General features: G+C 38.1%; 2 protein-coding genes across 3 annotated transcripts; one reads left to right on the plus strand and one right to left on the minus strand.

The window, feature by feature from the left end:
* The first annotated feature begins 1479 nt into the window (after window positions 1-1479).
* Window positions 1480-15506, plus strand: LOC106883203 (uncharacterized). 2 transcript variants are annotated; one of them, XM_014934125.3, is made up of 7 exons: window positions 1480-2039; window positions 8633-8728; window positions 10495-10655; window positions 11095-11275; window positions 12057-12205; window positions 12887-13023; window positions 15255-15506. In XM_014934125.3, exons 1-7 carry the CDS (start codon window positions 2011-2013, stop codon window positions 15408-15410), a joined length of 909 nt encoding a protein of 302 aa, XP_014789611.1. In that variant the 5' UTR covers window positions 1480-2010; the 3' UTR covers window positions 15411-15506. The 2 variants fall into 2 exon arrangements, with proteins under 2 accessions (XP_014789611.1, XP_089210817.1); XM_089354691.1 differs by lacking the exon at window positions 1480-2039 and adding an exon at window positions 7890-8035.
* A 724-nt stretch (window positions 15507-16230) lies between these two features.
* On the minus strand, window positions 16231-21930 carry LOC106883204 (mediator of RNA polymerase II transcription subunit 18). The gene is made up of 6 exons (XM_014934126.3): window positions 21459-21930; window positions 19364-19439; window positions 18784-18906; window positions 18599-18677; window positions 17139-17272; window positions 16231-16673 (listed from the first exon to the last, which is right to left on the minus strand). The coding sequence occupies exons 1-6, from the start codon at window positions 21634-21636 to the stop codon at window positions 16625-16627; spliced, it is 639 nt and encodes a 212-aa protein (XP_014789612.1). The 5' UTR covers window positions 21637-21930; the 3' UTR covers window positions 16231-16624.
* Window positions 21931-25025: the final 3095 nt, after the last annotated feature.

Raw genomic sequence — 25025 nt, forward strand, 5'->3', positions numbered from 1 at the left:
ATAATTTCTTTGCCTTCAAGAAATCATTCTTAAAATTTGATTTGTTTTCCTTTTTTGGTAGGTACTTTAAAGTAAACCACCTCAGGGACCAGTCCTTGTTGCAGTTTGGTGGTTTGTGTTCTTCAGTGACCTTGCGAGCTATGCCAGTAGACCACAAGTTCCTGGTTGGGCCTTCCATGCTGGACAGGTCAAAGGATAGAAGCCAGACTGATATGGACCACCTCTTCTTAATGGTTAAAATAGGTTTACTGAAGGTGAACACCCCTGTCTTTATAAAAGGTTAAGTTTTAGAAGCATTGACACCAGTTCAAAACCTGGGAGAAAGCTTTCCCTCAGAGAAACATATACTTAGGTAGAGCTGAAAAAACAGGGATCCAATGGGAGAAAAGCAGGAAAGACAGCCTAGAGTTGGGAGCAGTGGAGAAAAGCTGTCGATGGCCTCTGTTTACTAGGGAGTGAAGGGCTTAAGTCCTTTTAAAAAAGAAATTCTCACCAAACAAACTATCGTTAAATTGCCAGAGTTCTTAACTGAGAGTAATCAACTATATCTACCATTTCTTGGCCTGGAGAATGTTTTGGACAGGGTACAGTACTGTGTAGTCTAGGGGTCACTAAGTAAACTAAGGTGCAATTGTATTGCTTGTGTAGTTTTTTTTTATTTGTTTCAGTCATTTGACTGCAGCCATGCTGGAGCACTGCATTTAGTCGAGCAAATCGACCCCAGGATTTGTAAGCTTAGTGGTTCGGCAAAAGAAACCGATAGAATAAGAACCAAGCTTTAAAAAAATACTAAAATCCTTGAACGCGGTGCCCCAGCATGGCCGCAGTCAAACGACTGAAACAAGTAAAAGAAAACGTGTTCGTGTGTGTGTGTGTGTGTGTGTGAAATAAACCATTAAAGTGCCAAAAAGTAGGTTTTTACGTCAACTAGTTGAATATTGAGTGAAACGAAACTCTGTTTTGAGAGGTTTTTGTTTTTGTAAATAACTCTAGGCTTGGTTTATAATGGCGGGAAATCTATCAACAGTACATTCTTGAAACAGAAAAATGCATAGATTTATAGGAAGCTAAAACTGGTTCCTGCATATCTCGCAACATTCTTTATTTGTCAGTTATCTTCGAAGTCCAGTGGGTTTGTTAAGAATGTATTAGAGATTTGTAAAACATTGTCTCTTGCCGAAGCTAATCGTTTTTCATTAGAAAGCCAACTTGTTAGTACTTCCCCTCTTCAAATTAGAATTATTAAACGGAAATTGTTTGTAGATTTATTTGAAATAAAAACTGTGATGATGTGGCTTTCGTTCTTTTTATTTTTCTGAAATATTAAATGCAGGACTGGAAATAGATTTATTGAAATCTGTCATATTATTTAGAAATTACTTAGGTTACACCGGTTAGTTTTTTAAAAAATAAAATAATAATAAAAGTCTAACTGACCAATCAGAGGTGAGTATGAAAGAAATCCAACGAATCAGCGAATCAATACGGTGACAGGTCGAAGGTCAGACGTGACGTTGATTTCCCGGTTTAATTTTTATTTTTTTCTTTTCATTCAAGTGTCCACGTTGTTAAGATTTTAGCAAAATCTCGACTATTTGTTATAGCTCCGACTACCAGTGCTGTGAGGAAGCACACGGGGGTAGCTCGTTACTAAACATAGGAGAATTTCAACTTTGGTACTTGATAGATTCATAGTTTTACATTGAAATATTTATAATTGTATATATATGTGTTATTTAAAAAAATAGTTTTCCAGTAGTTGATAGTTCATAGTCGAAATCCAGTGGAGCCTGATTTTTTCCCCCTCATTTCACTGCTGAACAATGATATAAAAACGAAAAGACAGTCGTTTGATTTCAAGTATGGCAGAGCCGTTTTGATTTTAGTGTCTTCGCATTATTAATTAAGAAATTTACATAGAACGAAAAGTAAAAAGAAAGAAAAAAGCCTTGACCATAATTAACTACCATTTTGGAACAACCCTATTAAAGTTACTGGCACTCATTGAAAATGATCGCAGACAGTCCAGTAATGGCGAGGTATGTGGTAAATCTTGCAATATACTTCATTAAATTTTATTTACCATCGATAATAAAGTGATCGTTTCCATGTATATGTGTAAATGAATATATAAATTTACATGTGTGTGTGTGTGAGAAGGAGGAGAGAAAGCGAATGGCAGTAACTTGTAAAAGTACCTGAAATGTAATGCTACATTTATTGCATATTTCTCGTTTTCTGCACCTCTTCTTGCATCCGACCTTCACCCTCCTAGTTCCTGCACAGCTCAGCTGATGCAGTTCTCAGTTTCTAGTCATCATGTACAGAATATCCTCGATTCTTTTATTATTATCTTTGTGTGTGTGTTTTTTAAATCTATAATGGAACAGCTCATAATAAAATTGTTGCAATTAATCTTCGAAAGACTCTAGAAAACAAATGAAGCCGGTACTCGATTTTTGTTTGTTTGCTAATTATATCATGTATTATTAAGAAAGTAAAAAAAAAAATCACTATTAAGACGATACGAACGTGGCAATGCGTTGTGGTTTTATTTTAGTAATTATCTTTGTATAAACAGCTATTTTATTTTGTCATTACTTTCTTTTAGACAACATCTTTGAACTAATGTAATTTCATTTTATTTTTGCCCCTCTATTTGACATAGGATTGTTATTTTTTATGCAGAGAAACATTTATATACAGTGTAATTTTGGGAGAATGTTTCACGTGGTGTCATTATCAGCTGACGGGATCGTCTCTCTTTTTACCGGTCGGTACTCATTAAACTAACGAGTGCATTAAACCTCAATAATAGAATTGTTTTTGTTAAAGAAGTGGAAAGCTTCACAAAAAATCTTAGCAGTTGTTTCCATTCCCAGTTTACTATTTCACTTGACGTTAAAAGCTGCTCTTGAAAAAATCACGAATGTCGTCGCACTTTTTAAAATCCTCGCTCTATAAATAGGCATTTTCTTTGTCAGAAATCATATTTCTACACACGATTTTTAATTAAAGATAAACCTTGTAAGGGTGAGAAATAGTGGTTTATTTCGATAAGTACTGGCAACTCTTATGTTTTTTCGGCAGCCTTTCGTCTAAACATCGCACGAATTTGTATAAGGGAGAAAAAAATTATAGGACATTGTTTTGGAAATTCTTTATAGTTAGGTGAATGTGGATATACCATTGATGAACAGAGAGGATAAACTTTTGTTGCCATAAAGGCACAAAACTAAAAACGAAATATCCTGCCAAATGGAACTGTTTAGTTCCACGTCAACCGTTACCAAGAAGGTCTATCAGAAAAATCATTCAAAACTCGACTATTCAATCTGTTTCCATTGTCCACTATATCCATCCTTATTTACAATAAGGAGCGACTTGAGGGAGATTTGACTACTATTTTCAGTCGATGGAGCTACCACAGTGTGGCTTCTTCTGTGTACGCGACGCACTTATTTTATTTACATTTTGTGTAGATGTCAGAACACATCTGATAATATTTCTTAGCACTTATAACCGTGTTTAATTGTCTGTTTGTTATCTTTATTGTACCTCTATCTATATTAGTGGTCGGCGTCCACGTGTAATACATTATAACTACATGCACGACGATCTATAATTATGACATTACAATTACTGATCGTTACTGTACTTTTTATAGCCCCAGGTCGGTTCTGATGTTGTTAAGGCGTTCCGGATGGAATCACTACCTTCTGTTTTTATAAGACTGACCTACCTTTTACTTAATACGAACTGTTTTTTTTTTTAATTAATTTTTGCGAATGAAGGTTGTGAGTTGTGGTAGGTAGATCCGATGTCTATTTTTAGTCGATCGAGCGACTACGTAAACGCTCCCTACTGTACATGCCATCGGATCAACCGTTGTGTATATAGGGTGTACAAATGTATACAATTACTACTCATGGTCTCCACGTACATTATTATCATCCAGCTTGCTTCCAGAGATACATTCACGGATGTGTGTGTGTTTGTATATATAATATACACTCACGTGTGTATGTATGTATACTTACATACACACATGCATTTATGGGAATAAAAAACGTCCAGCATATTAAACGCACCCCAATTTCGGCAATACATATTTAGGAAGTAAAGATTTTCATGCTTGTGGAAGGCCTGGTCCAGGGGTGATATTTTTTTTGTTTTGATATAAAAGAAAGTGCGTCTTATATGCCATCAGATACGATATATGCGACGCACATTAATCATAGCAATGTTAGAAAGCTGCTTACATTGCAGGCACAAGTCCACCAAGAGTAGGTAATTCGATATGGAGACAACGTACACATCACCTAGATTTAACATAACTTTAATTGATCAACTAGTTGAACTGTCTAGTCGTTATAATTATAACGTCTGTGGTTGAGTATTCCGCATAGGCGAGTACTCACCCATGGCACTATTCTCAAACTGACTCGGCTTGATGCAATGATTGACAGAATATAACTATTTTGGCGTCCACAGTCTTCGTTAACCTAATTTTACTCACATGGTTTGGGGCGACCCGAGATGAGTTGCGCAGTGGTTGCGAAATGAAATTCTTCACATTTCGGTCGTGTTTGCGTACACACATGTATACACTCGAACCTACTCACAGGCCACCACATGGTTTCATTTTGATGTCCACTGTTTCAACAAGAACATGCGTTGGACGAGAATTCTTAAGGCGGTACTCAGCGATCGGATTTTCCGATGAAGTGCTCTGCAGAAATTATTGAAGAAAATTTTTTGAATAAAATCAAGTTAATGTTAGAACTTGTTACACGGTGTACTCTGATATGAACTGCGGCCCCACGTGTTTAGATACATCTAAAAGTATACACACACGTGTGTGTATGTACCTGTCTGCGTTTGTGTGTGTGTGTGTATATATATATATATATATATATATATATATATATATATATATATATATATATATATATATATATGTGTGTGTGTGTGTATTTAAGCTCTATGTTCATATGTATATATACATATCTACATGTGTTTATATATATGTATTTTATCTTCTTATTTTGTCATTCGACTGTGGCCATGCTGGGACACCGCCTTGAAGGGTTTTTTAAAGTCTAGTACTTATTTTATCGGTCTCTTTTGCCGAACCGCTAAGGTTACGGGGACGTATACATGCCAACACCGGTTGTCAAGTGGTGGTGGGCGAGAACCACAATACATATATAACGGGCTTCTTCAGTTTCTGTCTACCAAATTCACTCACAAAGCTTTGGTTGACCCCAGGCTATAGTAGAAAACACGTGGGACTGAACTCGGAACCATGTGGTTGGGAAGCAGGCTTGTTGCCACGCCTGCGCCTATGCGTGCGTGCCTGTGTGTATGAGAAAGACGAGGTATATTGGAGCATAGTTTCCTATGACCAGAGGCACATCCTGCTTCCAAGGCACAATAAGAAAATGACTCGCCCCAGACACAACATAATGGTCTGAAGTTTTACAGTATTGAATTTCGGGGACTGTAATCAGATAACACCGTCTGTAGGAGCAGCGAGGCTCTTGTGTTACAACCAATATGTGTATACATGTGTGTGTTTGTATATACGTATATTCATGTGTGTGTATGTATATAAAAATATTTATAGGATGTTTTGCAAACAACTTGCCCATATGCAAGTGCTACCAGTTGAGAACTGCACACTGGAAGCCAGCAAGTGTATGGGGTCATCAGGAGAGAATGCGCGCCGTGGCTGTGTGGTGAACCTCACCTTATCACTACCAGACTTTGAAAGTGCAGAACTACAGGGCTTTTGGTTCACATGGAATGTAAACATGTCCTCGCTGCTGTGTTCCTCAATTGCTCTCATGTGAAGATACAAATTTCAACAACCATGCACAGGTTGGATGGTTTGACAAGAGCTTGAAAGCCAGGAGGGTAGGGGTGGGGGTGGGGGCGATGCCAAGCACTATTGTCTTTTTTGGCATGGTTTCTATGGCTGGGTGTCCATCCCAATGCCAACTGGATTACAGAGTGTATTGGGTACTTTTTATGTGATATCAACACTGGTGGGGGTTACCTAGTAACTTTGAAAGACACAATCAAGTCCCCTTGACTGGGTGAGGGGAGTAGTGTTGAGGGAGGTGGCTTTGTGCCGGTTGAGAAGTTAAGAGCTATAGAGATAGGTATATTTGTTGTAGAAGAGATACAAAGATACCCCTGTTGAAGAAGGGCAAAAATGATGGAGATAGAGAGATGGTAGTTGATATGTGCTGCACACACTCACACGTATATATGCATATACACATATAGGCGCAGGCAGGGTTGTGTGGATAAGTTTGCTTGCCAATCATGGTTTTCAGTTCATTCTCATTGAAGTGTAGCTTGAGACATCCTCTACTATGGCCCCAGGTTGATCAAATCCTTGTGAGTGAATTTGGTATATATATACTCCTTGATTTGAAATCATTTAATAGTTGTAGATGAGTGTTAGAGTTCTACAAGCAGTGTCATTCATTTGTAATATTCCATGAGATCATGTCTGGCCAGAGAAACAGGTGAGTGTTGTCAGAGGAAGGGTATCTAGCTTTAGAAAATCTGCTTCAGTAAACTCTGTCCGACCTATGCAAGCATGGAAAAGTGGACATTCGGACAATAGTGTTACACACGTATATAGAGAAACCAACATGTGTCTTTCTGTCATTGCCTTCTCTTATAACTCTCTCCTCTTGGCCAAATTGCTTTTACTATATGTCGATGTCTCCAAATACTGAATGGCCTTGCATGTCTTAAAGCTTATGTATAGAAGACAACACTTAGTTGTGTCCAGTACCTTTTATCTTCACCCCTTCCCTCCTGTTGTGCCTCTTATCAGCCCATCTTGTTCTGTCTCCTATTGTACTCTTGCCCCTTTTCTGCTACATTTTCTAGGTTTCTTGTTATTCTATTTCCAGGTTGGCACTGCTTTCTTGTATTGCTCTCCCTTCTCGACCACATTTCTTTGAATAGATCTACATATTCTCACAATAGGCTGCACTCTTATCACCATCCCTCTTATTTTGTTCTTAAATTCTTAAGGCGGACATTAAACGATGATGATATATATGCATACATATATCTGTGTGTGTGTTTGTTCGTTTATGTCTCCTTGCCTTGGCATTGCATGTAAGTTGTAAATTAGTATCTCCAAACGAAGCAGTGTCTTTCATTTCCAATATTCTGTGAAAACAATTGGTGAGATGTGGAATCATATCTGTCACTATATCTATGCGTTTAGGTTTGTCTGTAAACTGCTGAAAATGAGACATTACTTGAGGAATGCATTCTCACACTGAATGAAATGACAACGGAATCTAATGAAAAACTTATTTAAAACAATCACCTGAGGAAGTGCATTTTACATCTTGGATTGATGATAATGACTACACAACATCTCACCATTGAACTAGAGGTGTGAAACTGTCTTAAAACAATTGTAGTAATTTTGAATATTGTTCATTCCATTTTCTATCATTTATCTATTCATAATATATATCATCATCATTTAACGTCTTGCTTTCCATGCTGGCATGGATTGGACAGTATGGCTGGAGCTGGCAAGTTGGAGAGCTGCTCCAGATTCTGGTCGTATGTTTTGGCCTGGTTTCTACACCTGGATGTCCTTCCTAACACCAGCCACTTTACAGAGTGTACTGGGTGCTTTTTATGTGCACCTGGCACATAGCACTGACAGGTGTTTTTTTTACATGACAATAGCACTGACAGGTGTTTTTTTTATTTGACAATGGCACTAGCACAGGTGTTTTTTTTTTTTTTTTTACATGACACACACATAGTGCCTGCTGCTCATATTTTTGTTTTTAATATTTTAACACTAAATTACACACCTCACCAATGAACTCAAGGTGTAATATTGTATCCTAGCAGTTGTCAACCTTGACTTGGCCCATACTTTCTGAGCGAAGTTGGGCGGACAGAAACTGAAAAGAAGCCTGTCGGATGGTTTGGATCTGTACCTCGGGTGGCACAGTCTTGCCTGAGTGTTATGTGAAGGGTACGTGTGTCTGTGGAGCAATCGACCACTTAGATGTGAATTCAGGGACAGGTGATTCAGTTGATCAAAAGCTGTATCCTTCATTAATCGAACAAATGAGCGATCACCACACACACATACCAGAATACACATAGATGTATGCATACACACACACACACACACACACACACACATGTATCCGAATACAGATAGATGTATGCTCACACAGGTAGGTATGCATACGCACACACACACACACACACATGTATCCGAATACAGATAGATGTAAGCTCACAAACACATAGATGTTCACTCACACGTATAGGTATGCACATACAAACACACCTGTTGTTCGCACACAGGCATCATACAATCTGCCTTTCACTCTGAAGGAGAGAAACCCTTTGTTATCAACATAGGTAAAAAAGCTCTCTGAACTTTGCCTGTCCTATCCTTATTCCAGCAGCTTGCAAAGGGGGAAATCATCTTTTATATCCCCTTCACGATTTCTTTACAGTTTGTTCCAATGCTTAATAAAAGGTAACTTCTCATTTCTTAGTCTTAAATTTTAACCAATGATCTAATCTAGTTTTCTTGTCTATTTTCCAATTCGAACAGTGTCTGCAATACAGTCCAGAACATGCCAGAATTTTATTCTTGTCCTCAAGATTATTTTGATTATGAGGAAGACCTGAACTCTGCACTTGGTGATGAGTAAGTTTTATTATTATTATTTTATTTGTCTGCACTTCTGTTGCTTTTATTGATCATGATTTCCCAAATACATTGTCGTTATTGTCGTCGTCCCAACCATCATTTGACATTAGGTTTTCTTTCTTCTTAATTTTACTGCACATATCCTGCAGAAGATTTGCTTAATCCTTCAGCATTCAAATTACTCTATCAAATGTATTGCTTATTTTGACTCTTTTACTCTTTCAGTCATTTGACTGTGACCATGCTGGAGCACCACCTTTAGTCGAACAAATCGACCCCCAAAGACTTATTCTTTGTGAGCCTAGTACTTATTCTATCGGTCTCTTTTGCCGAACCACTAAGTTATAGGACAAGTGATGGTGGGGGGGGGGGACAAAGACACACACACACATACATGGCTGGCTTCTTTCAGTTTCCGTCGACCAAATCCACTCACAAGGCTTTGGTCGGCCCGAGGCTATAGTAGAAGACACTTGCCCAAGGTGCCAAGTAGTGGGACTGAACCCAAAACCATGTGGTTGGGAAGCAAGCTTCTTACCACACAGCCACACCTGCACCTATTCACATTTTTTGAATTAATCATTAATTATCCTGTAACTTTGAGATTTTGGGGTTGTGATTGTTCATTTCTAGAATGACATTGTAGGGTAGACGTGAGAGGCCCAATATGGCTGGTTTGAACGTAAAACAGAATATTTGTGCTGGATATGGCCGGTTTAAATGTTAAATGGTTAAGCAGTAGAAATCTCAGCGAAATAACTTGCAGTTCTCTTCCTTTATTATATAAGTTCAAATTTTGCCAGAGTCAATGTTGCCCTAAATTCTGATAACAAAAAGCCTCTTCCTCAGAGTGAAAGGTAGACTGTATGATGCATGTGTGCAAACAGCCATGCTACACAGCAGTAAAACATGGGCTGTGACTGCTGAGGACATGCGTAGGCTTGCAAGAAATGAAGCTAGTATGCTCCGCTGGATGTGCAGTGTCAGTGTGCATAGCTGACGGTGTAAGCGCCCTCAGAGAAAAAGTTGGGGGTTGATACAATCAACTGACCCCCTTTTCCATAAAACTGCTAGCCAGCATTGTTAAAGTGGTGAGTCGGCAGAATATGTTAACTTGTGGAAGAAAATGCTTCACAGTATTTCTTCTGGCTCTTGTTATGAGATCAAATCCTGCTGACGTCAAACTTTGCCTTTCATTGTCATGGTCATTAAAATAAGTACAAGTTAAATACTGGAGTCGGTGGCCCCTCTCCTCAAATTTTTATCATCTTGTTGGCATCATCATCATTTTAATGTTTGTATTGATGTGATTGATCCACTTTGACTAGTGACTGATCTGCTTTGACTAGGTCCACTTTGACTACTGATAGATCCACTTCGACTAAGATATTTGACTAGTGACTGATCCGCTTTGACCAGGACATTTGACTAGTGATTGATCCATTTGACTAGTGATTGATCCACTTTGACTAGTGATTGATCCATTTGACTAGGACATTTGACTAGTGATCGATCTACTTTGACTAGGACATTTGACTAGTGATTGATCCACTTTGACTAGGACATTTGACTAGTGATTGATCCATTTGACTAGTGACTGATCCACTTTGACTAGGATATTTTACTAGTGACTGAACCACTTTGACTAGGACAGTGTAAGAAGTTACAAAAACGTGAACTAGAATTATGTACAACCTTATTCTCACCAAAGGGGATTTCAACCAGATATTGAGACCGTTTTTTTTTTTTTTTACTTCTCTCAGATCCCTGTCTTTTGTTGAGGAAAATAACGTACGAGAAATTGAAGGACTGGATAGTCTATTTAGTCTGGGTGTCTCAGATACAGAGCGATTGTGTGATAATTTACTAGAAGATTCCGATTTACAGTATGTACTGACGAGCTATCAATACGAAATGAATACAGGTATGTGCTTTCATATATTTTCTGTATTTTTATTGTGGATTAGAAAATAACCAAATAATTCATTTCTGAACTCTGCTGGTGCCATGCAAGACTTCAATTTGTAAATCAAATCAAATCACAATCAAATGGAAATCATAGTTGTGGCCGATGTCAGTGCCACCTGACTGGCTCCCTGTGCCGGTAGCACGTAAAAAGCACCATCTGATGTGGTTGGTGCCAGCCCTCTTGTGCTGGGCTGGTAGCATGCAAAAAGCACCCACTACACCCTTGGAGTGGGTGGCATTAGGAAGGGCATCCAGCTGTAGAAACCTTGCCAAGTCAGATTGGAGCCTGGTGCAGCCTTCTGGCTTGCCAGTCCTCAGTCAAATCATCCAACCCATGCCAGCATGGAAAAACGGACGTTAAACGATGCTGATGTTTTATTTCTTTCTCCTTGCAGAGCCATTAGTAAGCGTCAGCTTTGATTGGGATGATGAATCCATATCTTCTTCACAGACGACCTCATTAGCAGATTCTGCGGAGTTTGATATGGTAGATGTCTGTGATACTAACATGCGTACCACCTCTGAACAGCTGGAATTTATTCATAAAAAATGTTTACCGAATGGCAGATGTCGATGGTGAGTAGCATAGCTTTTATCTTTTACTGGTTTGAGTCACTGAACCGTAGCCATTGTTTTGAAGGGGTCAGTCAAACAAATGGACCACAATATTTTTTTTTCTCAAGTCTAGTTCTTATTCTGTTACTCTTTTACTTGTTTCAGTCATTCGACTGTGGCCATGCTGGAGCACCGCCTTTAGTCGAGCAAATCGACTCCAGGACTTATTCTTTGTAAGCCTAGTGCTTATTCTATCGGTCTCTTTTGCCGAGTCGCTAAGTTACGGGGACGTAAACACACCAGCATCGGTTGTCAAGCGATGCTGGGGGGACAAACACAGACACACACACAAATATATATGATGGGATTTTTCAGTTTCCATCTACCAAATCCACTCACATGGCTTTTGTCGGCCCAAGGCTATAGTAGAAGACACCTGCTCAAGGTGCCATGCAGTGGGATTGATCCCGGGACCATGTGGTTGGTAAGCAAGCTACTTACCACACAGCCACTCCTACGCCTATATATATATATATATATATGTGTGTGTGTGTGTGTAAGCATTTATCCCAGCTATATCTGGCCCAAATATTCTGTGTTTTATGTTCAAACTGTCCAGTTTCTCTCTCTCACACCTACTGTACCATGTCACTGTGAAAATAGTGATATCATTGAAAGCTGTGAGATAATGTCTGACCACTTCACAACTACATTTGAACACAGCAATCTGAATGGTCAAGAATTTATCTGAGGCTTTTTAATTGGGCTGATTTATTTGAATCCTCCGTTTTCTACTTTCCAGGCACCAACTGACACCGAGTGAACAAACATCTGTGATAATGGTTTTGAGTAATTTGATTCTTGAGCTTGGACCAAGGGAACGAGTTGAAGTACTAAAATTGCTAAACCCCAATAGAAAACTTTCTCATTTCAACATGGATTCTCTTGTAGGTAAGGGAAACTGAGGACCTATTTATCTGTTCTTTCTCATTCCTGAAACAGCGTTTCACCTGTTAATGTATTCAGCAAGGCTTTAAAGCAGCAAGCTGGCAGAATCGTGACCAAACCGGGCAAAATGCTTAGCGACACTTTGTCGTTATGTTCTGCCAAGGATGGCTTTGCTTTTCATCCTCATGGGGTCTAAAAACTAAGTACCAGTTGGGCCACTTGGGATGATGTAATTGACTTAATCACTTCCCCAGGCAAGGCTGTGAACTGGCAAAATGGTTAGCATGTCAGACAAAATGCTTAGCAGCATTTCTTCCAACTCTTTGTGTTCTGAGGAGTTTTAAATCCTGCAGAGGTCTACTTTCGCTTTCATCTTTTCAGGGTTGTATTATTGACCTGCCTTCTCCTATTAAAATTGTCCTTGACCCCTGAAATGGACTGGTATCTTTGTTCAATGTGAATATGGTGAACTCAGTCATTTGCATGCCATGGAAATTGGATAAATGGCCCTTATGAGCCATAGGGCTTGAGAAAATAGAATTTATATATATTAGGCTTGCCAGAGCGGTCATGTTTATAATGCACTTAGCTCTCCAGTACAATTTACAAATACCTGTAAGATATTTATATCATGTGCTGTATATTTTTTTTCATCCATTTTGTTGATCTTTCTTTTCTATCCAGACCCAAGCTGGGTAACCGAGAAAAACATCAAGTTAGTTCTGGATTATTTGAAAAGTCCAAAAGCAAACCTGAGCTCATTTAACGAATACAAAGAGTCACAGAAACCTGTTCAACGGAGAAATAGGAAGAAACCTCAGGTAAGGGAACGACACATTGTTTTATTGGTTTCTGGCATTGGTTGGCAATATGTTATTTTATACTCGTTTCAGTCATTTGACTGGGGCCATGCTGGAGCACTGCTTTTAGTTGAGCAAATCGGCCCCAGGACTTATTCTTTGTAAGGCTAGTACTCATTCTCTCGGTCTCTTTTGCCGAACTGCTAAGTTACGAGGAAGTAAACACACCAGCATTGGTTGTCAAGCAATGTTGGGGAGACAAACAGACACACACATACATATATACGACAGGCTTCTTTCAGTTTCCGTCTACCAAATCAACTCACAAGTCTTTGGTCGGCCCTGGGCTACAATAGAAGATACTTGCCCAAGGTGCCATGCAGTGGGACTGAACCTGGAACCATGTGGTTGGTAAGCAAGCTACTTACTACACAGCTACTCCTACGCCTATATGAACAGTAACAAAAGAAACCTCACAGGTCTTAAAGGTGTACCACATTTTTTTTGTTTTAGTTCTCAAATCTGTTTATCTCAAGTCACGTCAACAAGTTTATCCTTGTCCTCTGCTATCATTGTCAGGCGCTGGCCTTTTCTTACTTGTACTGTAGCAACAATGGTTGTCTCCCTTGAAATAACCTTTGTCGCAAAAGATATTTTGCAACTTAAAAGAATGCTTCATAGAAACAAATTATATCAGTAAGGGACACTCTCAGGTACACGTGCACTAGTTTTAATGTAATTCTAGAAAGGGAAGCCTTAATATATCAGAATGCTGATATCTTTATCATCTTTCACATTTTAAATTTTCGTCAAAACTGCAACAGGTGCAGATGAGGCTGTGTGGTAATAGGTTTGCTTTCCAACCACATTGGTTTAGGGTTCAAGACCCTTGTGTGACTCCTTGGGCAAGTGTGTTTTACTCTAGCCTCAGTCCAACCAAAGTTTTAAAGGGGGATTTGATGTAAACTGGAAGAAGCTGGTCAGCTGTGTGCTTGTGCTTAACTGTCTCTTTGTCTTAACATCACACAGTAATTGTAAATGCAGGTCACCATCATGGAAGCCGTTGCTTTGTGTCTAGTGTTTCTCTTAAAAACTTATCTGTCCACAGAGAAATATTATCTTACTAGGAAACAAGTGCTGGCCATAAAAATCCACTTCAATAAATTATCTGACCCATGGAAAAATAGACAGTAAAATGATATTGATTTCAACACTTGAAACCAGCCTACCTGATTTTGCACCCGGTATTGAGTGCACCCATCCAACACCATTTTAAAATATTCACATCTAGATTATATCTTTCCAATATAATTGTAGCTGAAAACATTTTATGTTCTAAAAAAACAATTTTAATGAGTTATTTCACTAAATCTCTCTAAATTCTATATTTAAAAATAAAAAAGAAATTGAAACACAAGCAATGTATTTAAATACAAATATGATTATGTAAAGGTGAAATGCAAATTAGTAACCCCAGTTTTTTGTAGTTATTGGAATGATTGAGTGTGGTGGCCTCACAGGCAATGTCTAGTGACCAAGATCTTTGGTGATATGCTGTGCTTGAGAAGACTCGTCAAGCCAAATGAAATCATAGCCCTGGCTGATGGTGGTGTCCTGTAACTGGCATGTAAAAAGCACCTTTTGAGTGTTGGCCTTACAGACGCAATGACCAAGACCTTTGGCATTATACTGTGCTTGAGAAGAAGACTTATGAAGCCAAGTGAAATCGTAGCTGTGGCAGATACTGGTGTCACACAACTGACATCCGTGCTAGTGGCATGTAAAAGCATGTATCACACTCTGAGGGGTTGGCATTAGGAAGGGCATCCAGCTGTAGAAATCACACTGGAGTTTGGTGTAGCCCCTCAGCTTACTAGCCTTGGTCAAACTGTCCAACCTATGCCAGCATGGACAACAGACTTTAAATGATGATAAACAGACTGGCCACTTGTTTCTCTGGGGTTGGTCAAATTGATGTGTGTATATAGATCGCTGACCACTACATTTATATTTTTGTTCTCCTTGTTTCTTTGTGTTCCTTTCAGTTGAAGAGCGTAGCTCGAAACGCCAAAGACTTTCTCTATTCCCGAGCGTTAAACTAATCCATTTGTTGTTTACACCACCTGTCTTCGTAAATTCTCTCATATATATATATATATATATATATATATATATATATATATATGAATGCATGCATGATCAGATATCTATATTGTTATGCATTGTTTTATCTTTTGTTTTTTTCTTTACAGAAGAGAAAAGCCAGCAAACCTGAAGATCAAACAGAGAAAAGGGTTGTACAGGCAGTGAAGGAGAAAAAAAGTGGATTTTTCCAGAAAGAAATTGTTGTGTCATTGTCTCTGCATGAAGCATCGGATGAAGAAGTGGACATTGATATTATTGGATGACAACGGGGCAGATAGTGACTAATTTATAACCACTGTCACTAAGACTAATAGCAAAGACATAGCCCCCACTCCCAAAATAAAGCTCTGTAAATATGTCGGTTTGTGACTTCTTTCATTTTTAACCCTTATTGTGACAAATTTTCAGCTGGAAACCCACCTCATACTGGTCAAGCCTTGGGGGGGGGGGGTCTTATCTTGACCTTGCTTGTGTTACTGACATGAAAAACAACCAGTACACCCTATTAAGTGGTTTGATGCTCTACCGTGTATAGGTTGGATCTAACATGATGCAATTTATTCTAATTAATTTTCTTTACTTGAGGGGATTTATAAAATATGTAAATGTTTGAGCTGACAACAATGGGGCCACATGTTATAGAAGTTTTTCAAATAATGCTGTTATCTTTGTCAATATATTTTATAGCAGATGTAAAAAAAAATCTGGCTTTGTAGTTTCATTAAGCCTGTTAATTGAATGTGTTTTTTTGAGTCTTGGTGATAAAAGTCTACAAGAAATATTGGATGCAAGCAGAAGATACCTGTGTTGTAGGCGACTTGGAAGGAATAGTTGTTAGGTTCAAGAAAATTGGGTCTTAGATGAGCAAAGACAGGATGAAAATATAGACGAACTGTCAGAATGGTGACAACAGATATAATGATAATGAGGAGTAATCTTATGGGGGAACATACAGTTTCTTAATTCAAAGGAAAGAAAAAGGGATTAGTTCCAAATATAAATAATGTAGATTAAATCTGTTTGTGGGAGATCATGTCATCGTGAAATCTCATTATGGGAAGATTGCTCTGAAGAGTTAGAGACTAGAGTTACTTTTGTACTTTTATTTTCTGAGTAAAGTGAGCTCACAGAACTATAACAGGTTTCGTATATTAATCAGGTGGAAGATATATCTGCACCTCAATAAGGTATTATCAGAAGAGAATAACTGTAAAGAACATTTCTTTTTAATAATTCAGATAAAATGTGTTAATTGTAATACATTTTTCAACTTCATAGTTTTGGATTGAATTTTGATTAAAAAGAAACAAATTCTGATAAAATACCAAAGTAAGGATTCATTAACATCGTTAGTCTGGAATATGAACTTCTGGAAGCATCTGGCAATTGTCTTTGTAATCCAGTTATGATCAACATCATAGTGAAACTGGTAAAAAGATTTTGGTAATTAATCACTCTGCTAAGTACTGCATCCGGTTCACATCATTGTTATTCGTCGGTGATCAATTTTCTCTAATTGGACTAATCTGCAAAAAGTTAAGGATAGTCACAACTTCTAACATTTTGTTTCAAAACAAGCATTTTTTCTTTCAAGTATATATATTTTGTAGTTAGTCACTGTGAGACATTGACCTTCAGGTAAATTACGTAGTTCCAGAAGGAAGGCCTTCCTCTTTCAGGTCTGGTTGGTTTTTCTTATTAATGTTTCTGTAACTTAGCTTCTTCTAGGTAGGGGATGTTAGCCCTACACAAACCCATTTTCACCTCTGAGAAGGGGTTGTCCATAATTAGCCTGGCCTCTCTCCTTTGACTTCTGCAGCATGGAAGGCCCTTCTAGGAGCTTGCACAAGTCACCGTAACAAGGGCTGGATCTTGTGATACTGCTAAAGTTACAAAAGGGTATGAGGGGAAACTGGGTTTTTGCCCAACCAATAAAAATAAGTAATCTACATGAGGGGTAAAAATTATTTAAAAAAACAAAAAAAGGATACGGTTTAAGTTGTTCAGCAAAATTCTTCATGTCATCTTGGAGTAATTCCTGTCCAGCTGGAGCCACAACTGAGAGTTCCACAAGGTAGGAGAGTGAAAGAGGTTCAATACTTTCTACATTATTTGGTTGCAGCATCTGTAATGGAGACGATATAAACTGTTAATCTCTCTAGATATATACATACACAAACACGTTTCAAATACCTGCTCCAATAACCCAAATTGGACACAGCTGCGAAGTGAAGAAACTACTTTTGATAAATAACAGCTAAGGGGAAATAACTCACGAGCCAATGACGATAATTTGGAGATGTCCTGGTCCGGCCTCATAGTTGTTAGCCCACCTTCCACTCGTCTCCCAGCTTCTGTATCTATGGATCCTGTTGAACTGTCCAACCTAGAGAGCCCACGTTAAAGTATGACGATACACAGGTACCAAATTAACGGGCGAAGTTATGAAGGCCACTGAAAGAGAAGATGCAGTTTGGTTCCTTGCCAGGGAGAAGCATTACTCACGCTCTCTATAATTCACCAACTACTGAAGTATTAGGAAAAAGCAAACCATTGTACTTAGCGTTCGTTGACCTGGAGAGAGCGTTTGACACAATGATCCCTCATCTGTTGATTGCTGTGAAAGCTAAAAGAAGAACGATGGTGATTGAAATGGATGGGCAATGTATTTCATTAGAAATAGGGACACAAAAGGGATTAAATGAATCATCAGCCTTGTTTTAACGGTTAATATCTCATTCTTGCAAGGGTCAGACAGACTTTGATGAGGCAGATTTTCTATGGCTGGATGCTCTTCCTGTTGTCAATCCTCACCTGTTTCCGAACAAAGTAATATTTCCCTTTAGCCAGTTATTTTTTTTGCCATGGAAGACTGGAAATAAACATCCTTGGTTGTATGATAGTGTTGTTATTTTTACAACCATCACATGATATCAAAACAAAGGTACACACAGAGGCTTTGGTTGGCCCAGGGCAATTATAGAAGGTATTTTACCCAAGGTGCTGCACAGTGAGACTGAACCTAAGACCACATGGTTGGGAAGCAAGCTTCTTAACCACACAGTCACACATGCCTCTTTTACTTGTTTCAGTCACTTGACTGCGGCCATGCTGGAGCGCCGCTTTTAGTCGAGCAAATCAACCCCAGGACTTATTCTTTGTAAGCCTAGTACTTATTCTATCGGTCTCTTTTGCCGAACTGCTAAGTTACAGGGACGTAAACACACCAGCATACACACACACACATATATATATATCGATAGGCTTCTTTCAGTTTCCGTCTACCAAATCCAATCACAAGTTTTGGTCGGCTCAAAGCTATAGTAGAAGACACTTGCTCAAGGAGCCACGCAGTGGGAATGAACCCGGAACCATGTGGTTGGTAAGCAAGCTACTTTCCACTTAAACTTTAAAACAAAAATGAAAGAGAGAGAAAGGCAACGCAACTTACTCTGAAAATTTTGGAAACGGTAACTTTCATTCTTCCTTTGTGAAAGAAATATCCTTTTATGACATATTCATAATCCAGCCTGAAAGAAAAGATAAATAAAAAAAAAACAGGCATTTTGTATTCAGAATGTTTGAAGCAAAAAAGAAAAGTGAGAAAATATCAGGGAAGTTTAAAAAATTTTTTACCTGAAACCCATTTCATTAAGAAAAGCGACAACATTATCTGAGGTCCCGACATCAACATAGGTCCTCACCAGTGTGTGACGGGTTTTGTCCCCGACTTCAGCCTGGCCAATGTAGCGTAAATGCCTGGAAATATGTAAACAAAAAAATCATTTAAGGGAACGCAATTTTGTAGTCCAGGGGTAATGAGGTGAAAATAGTAAATGGGTCAGTGGTAGGCCAAAAATTGAAATTATATGGAATACTGATTTTAGAATCAGTTTTTTTCATTTTTTTCTTTTTTGGTGGAACTTAAGAACCAAATATTTTCTGCTCTATATTTAAGAGATGAGGAATTATGTACATTAATTTGGTTGGCCTGGGGCCATAGTAGAAGACACGTGCCCAAGGTGCTGCACAGTTGCACTGAATCCAAGACCACAAGTCGGGAAGCTGCTTCTTTGCCATACCACCATGGTTGGTATATCATATTTAAGTCTACTATTTCTGGTATGTTCCTTCCATTTTAAGAATGGTAGAGTAAGTTTTGAAGGAGATTTAGCTGTCAATTCTAGCAAGTTGAGTGACCTAGGAGTGAACTTACCATGGTGCATTTGCAGCTGTCAGACTATGACGTACTCTGTAGAAAACAGCCTGGCTATTCTGGTTGCTGGTTCCTCCTGATGAAGAAAAAACCAAAAATATAATCATCCTAATATCTTCATGCCTCTTGGCCTAACTAACGAAAAAGACTGGTCCTTAACTATTTAAGGCTAGGTTTAATTTCCCCTTTTATCTTTGAGTAAACAGAGTCTTGCAGATAAACTGAGACCAATTTTAAGCAGTTGACCTTCTTGATTACTTTTTATGGGGCGTACTTCAAGCAAGGACCACACTCGAGTGGCAACCGTTTGAAGACGTGCATCGTGCGTGCGACACGCAAAATGAAAAAAGCGAAGGCTGTGGCAGCTGCAAAAATTCACGTTCTCACATGGAAGCAGTAATTGCTCAAAAGGGTGGCCATATTCTTTTCTACTCTAGGCACAAGGCCCGAAATTTTGGGGGAAGGGGCCAGTCGATTAGATCGACTCCAGTACACAAGCGGTACTTGATTTATTGACACCGAAAGAACGAAAGGCAAAGTCGACAGCCGTATTGAGTGATAAATGCTTTTGTAATAAATGTTACATTAAAATTATATCTGCCTACTAACATTAATTTAGTATTTATAACCAGTTTTATGCATCATAAAAAGTGTCTCAATTTATCTGCAAGGAGAGATTTGAAAGAAATTTGGCTGCTATTTTTAGTAGGTCGAGTGACAAAGCAGGTACCCGACTGAAACTACCTCTGGCTCTGTCAGTACAAATGTCTTGTTTTCATAAGTTTTGAATTAAAATCTTCCACCAAACCTTAGTCACAATTTATGTTCCTAACACTAGCTGAATGATAACTAAGTTATTTTACTAAATTCTTTGTTATATTTAAAATTAATTGAAATAAACACAGAGCATCTCAACAAAAATATGGTAACAAAAGGGTAAAAACAAAAAAAAAAAAAGTTTAATACTCAAGTCAATGGAAAAGGGGACGTAACTCCAGATAATGTTAAAATTTATCGATGAAATTGTATCATCCGAAACTCTACCGTGTAACATTCATTAGTTTCTTATTTGTACAAATTTAATTATTTTACTTCAAAAACTTTTAGCGAATTTTATAACAAGGATGGCTATTAAAAAAAAAAAAAAATGAACACTTGAGGAATATTTTTCTTACAACTACTTTCTGAAAAACTAACTTTTTGTTGACTCTGAAAATCTACTTTTGTATTTATACAGGCGAAAGTAACAGTTTTTTGTTTTTTATTTTAGTATAAATATTTTCATAGCCAGAATTTTTATAAAATCAAAACAACAACCCTTAAGTTACCATATTTCCGGCAAAAATACACTACATTTGATCAAATTACTTGCGAAAATAAAAAAGAATTTGGAAAACACTATACACACACACACACACACACACACACACATATATATATATATATATATATATTCAACGTTGTGCAAATCATTTGTATATAATTTGTAACAGAAGTAAATCATTCATAAGTTCTAAATGCTTAGCGGCATTTTGTCTGTCTTTAATGTTCTGAGTTCAAATTCCACCGAAGTCAACTTTGCTTTTCATGATTTCGGGTTCATGGTTGGGGGTCGATGTAACTGACTTACCCTCTCTCCCGAAATTGCTGGCCTTGTGCCAAAATTTGAAACCTATATTGGGAACAAGGGAAAAACAAAACAAAACAAAAGACAATTCTACTGTGGAATGCATTCGAAAACACAGTTGGTGCGACGAAGATTTTGTTTAAGTTAACAACCTTTGTGCATTCCTCGGTGCCAGGCAAAATCAAGGAAGCCTCTACGTTGCGGCGCTCGACATGCTAGAAATAGCAGTCGAATTTCTCTCCAAACCACAGCCTAACATCGTAAAAGGACGTATTTGGTAAGATAGTTCAGGGTACACAATGCCCAAAGCAAACATAAATAAAATAAAGGACAGTCATGATTCATTTCGGGGCTAAACAACAACAAAAACAAACAAACAAGGATCTCAAAAAGAATTTAACCAAAATGGAATTCGTTAAAAAAAACAAACAAGTCATTGAAAACGTATTGAAAGAAATCGGGCCTCACTCATAGCAAACACAAGTTCATGATCATGGAATGTCTCGTAGTTGTTTTCAGCATTATCACAAAGACCCCGTAGTCGGTTGAGAAGAACTTCACAAGAACTGTCGACGACGCTTCCTTGCAATAAATATTCGTGGAACGGAGTGGCTTGATGCCGATGCGTGGAAACCGAACCTTCCATTGCTGTTGTTTGATCGATTAGCGATTTCCAATTATCGTATCATTAAAACAAACATTTCTATAATTGGTAAAATAACAAATTAAATTAAACTCTGGATGTATTTTCTGTTTGTTAATGAAAGAACAAAGAAAGCATCGACCGCCAAAGCATTCAAAACTTAATGGCGTATATTACACGGTGTTGACTCAAAAAACGTTCCCAGTGATTTTAAAGCTGTTTTAGTACAGAAAGTTGGGAGGAATCGTCAGCGCACGAGATAAATAATGCCTGACTGCTATTTATTAAGAATTTATGAATACAAGTCTGGATCTTATTTTTGATAATAATTAGACAGACAGACAGACAGACAGCTAAATAGATAGATTTGTGTAATCATGTCTGTCTATCTATCTATCTATCTATCTATCTATCTATCTAACTATTTATATCTATCTAGCTATCTAACTATTTATATCTATCTATCTATCTATCTATCTATCTATCTATCTATCTATCTATCTATCTACCTGTCTGTCTGTGTCTGTCTGTCTGTCTGTCTGTCTATCTCTATGTATATACATACATACATGCATCCCTTTTTTCTCTTTCTTTTTTTCTTATCTGTGTGTCTGGTTGAACAAATGGAAGAAAGACTTGCCAACCCTCAAAGCGTCAAAAGGCGTTAGAAGACGAACTTAGGGAGCCGAGATAAGTAGGGAGATGTCTTCGAAGCCGGTTTCAGCGTAAGTGCGATTGGGATTCATTGTCACCTGATACCTACAGAAGACAATAAATTGTAGTCCTTAAGGATTTTTATTAACGTTCTCTTTTTGTGTGTGTGTGTAATAGGAAAGAATAAACGTGTACTTGTTAGACGTTTTTTGTTTCTTTAAAGTAAGAGTGGAGGAATTTTTTGACCAATTACCTCAAAATGTGTTTGTTTATGCCGATGTTACCCCCTTGGTTTGAAAGGAAGGAAATCATAGATTCTTTGAATTCAAAAGGTTTATTGAATCTAATTATATGGAAAATACGATTATAAAAAGTATAAAACAGATGCAATAAAATAAATTAATATCCACATTATGAAACAAAAGGATTTTTCTAGAAACTTTTTCAATTCGGGTTTTGGAGAAATGATGATGTTTCATTTTTGTTACAAATACATCAAAATTGGAGCATTTTGATGTTAGAGCAATTTGTATACAGTCTTCAAGGTCCAGTCGATTACTCTGCTTTGTATTTATGTTCATTGAAGTGGAAAATCCTTGTTTGCAGAGATAGGTTGTTGCAAAAGGCAGCAACGTTTTTGACTGCCTCCTCAAACCAGAAGAAAGATTTCTGTCGTAACAAGGAAAAGGTTTGGAAATTATACATTTCTAAATCTCTCAGAGAGATTTATGCAGTAGTGATACGATGAAGTAGTTGTATGTTGTCAACTTAATGTGACAGTCCCCTAAAAGGAATAATGCTACTGTTGGTTAGACCTAGGAAGCTGCACCGCTTCCTGTCGGCCTTGACACATTTCCTGTGTCCTTATGTTTATAAGGGGGAGACAAGCACCTCCACCCAGCTAAGGGCACAGGAAATGTGTCAAGGCCGACAGGAAGCGGTGCAGCTTCCTAGGTCTAACCAACAGTTGTATTATTCCCTTCAGGGGACTGTCACATTAAGTTGACTGCATACAACTACTTCAAGGAAAAGGTTTTTTTAAAAATATAATTTCACTTATGTCTAGTGAGTCTTTATTACCCCCAAGAATTTCATTTTTACCCCACATGGGGTAATTGACTCCTGTTCGCCGACTCCTGCTTTAAAGAGTCCCATATAAACTTTGTTTGTCACGTGCACAATGACATTTCACATCTGCGAGTCCTTAATGATTGCAGTGTGACTTTGTTGAATAAGGAATGCAGGAGAAGTGATGAAGATCACCTTTTACAGCTTCTGTGGGATAAATTTCTTCCAAGTTGTTTTTGAAAGCACACTTGTATGTTGCGACGCCAGATAACTGAATTTGCTTTGCAGAAAACTATCTTTTTACACTGAAGTAATTTTCTTCATCGTTGCTGATACATGTGCACTTGCTGGTCACCATATTGAAATGAGCTCGTTTGCTTATTTTCGCTGTTGTTAACCTCGCAGTTTCTAGTCTCTGTATGGCGAAGGAATAGACTCGAGGCCTAGCCAGCCCGTAATAGCCGTCCGCCGTAATCAGGGCGGCGCACGTAGTGAAAATTTCCCAACTGTATGATGATGCGAATTGTAGATGCCGCTGCTGTGTGCAGAGTGGTCAACGAGTAGGCTAAAAATGTGCCTCGGGACTGTGTTTAGACGTTCTAAATTTTTTTTTGAGATTTGTCTTCGGAGAAAGCGCGAGAAATTGCTTGCGAAATCGTGAGAGCGTGAGATTACGCATAAAATCGCGAGACTTACGTTGTTTTCGGGTGTTTCTTTCAGTTAAAGATTTCATTATTACCTCCACCTTAGCGAAGGCGGAGGTATTGTTTTCAGTCGTGTTTGTCTATCTGTGGACAAGATATCTCAAGAACCGCTGGATGGATTCGAATGAAACTTTCTGGGATGTTTGGCACGAACTGATTAGATTTTGAGATCGATCCGGTACCGGACAAGGATTTCATATTATTCTTTATATTTACTTTATTTTACATGAAGTATTACGATCTTACATTCTTTCAAGTCTTTCTCTGCTTATCGCCCTTGAAAGCAAGCTCGTGATTTCACCGTAAGCTATGGTGGCATTGCTCTTTCCAAAGATTTGTTTTCGTGTTTCTTTTATTAATTTTACTCGCGTCTCTCAAACTATATAAACAAATGGCAGTAAAACCGTTCAGTAATTCAATAACATATTCAGTAACAATAATAAATTTAATTTATCCCTGACAATTTTTAGTTTTACCAATTTTGAATATATCGTTCCTGTTTAAGACCTCTTACCTACTTGACGATTGCATTTCTAGCTCTGCCTTTTAAACCTCCGTTAACAGCACCGTATGCAGGTCCTTTCCGTTTTCTTTCACGCACGGATAAATTTTTCCCTATAGACCTTAATGGTCGTAAAGACACTATATCAGTGGATAGACTAAAAAAGGCCTTCATAGAGAAAACTGTCCCTGTTCCCACAGCAGACAACACACACACGCAGTACCAGCATGGTAATTAAAAACACGGCCGGTACACCCACCTTCACATTCCATGACTACCGTTGGTATCGATCAGGTACCGAACAAGGATTCTGGATTATTTTTCCGTTTTTTTTTACTTAATTTTTGAGAGCGGTCGGGTTCATTTTTAGCATTCTCGTTTAATGAGAGCAGTCGAGTTTATTTCAGATATTCTCATTCTAAAAATCATCTCCGGCTAATCGTTGAGAGGACGTTAGTGTTGCC

This window comes from Octopus bimaculoides, chromosome 7, assembly GCF_046866305.1.
Source record: "Octopus bimaculoides isolate indiv1 chromosome 7, ASM4686630v1, whole genome shotgun sequence".
Lineage (NCBI taxonomy): Eukaryota > Metazoa > Mollusca > Cephalopoda > Octopoda > Octopodidae > Octopus > Octopus bimaculoides.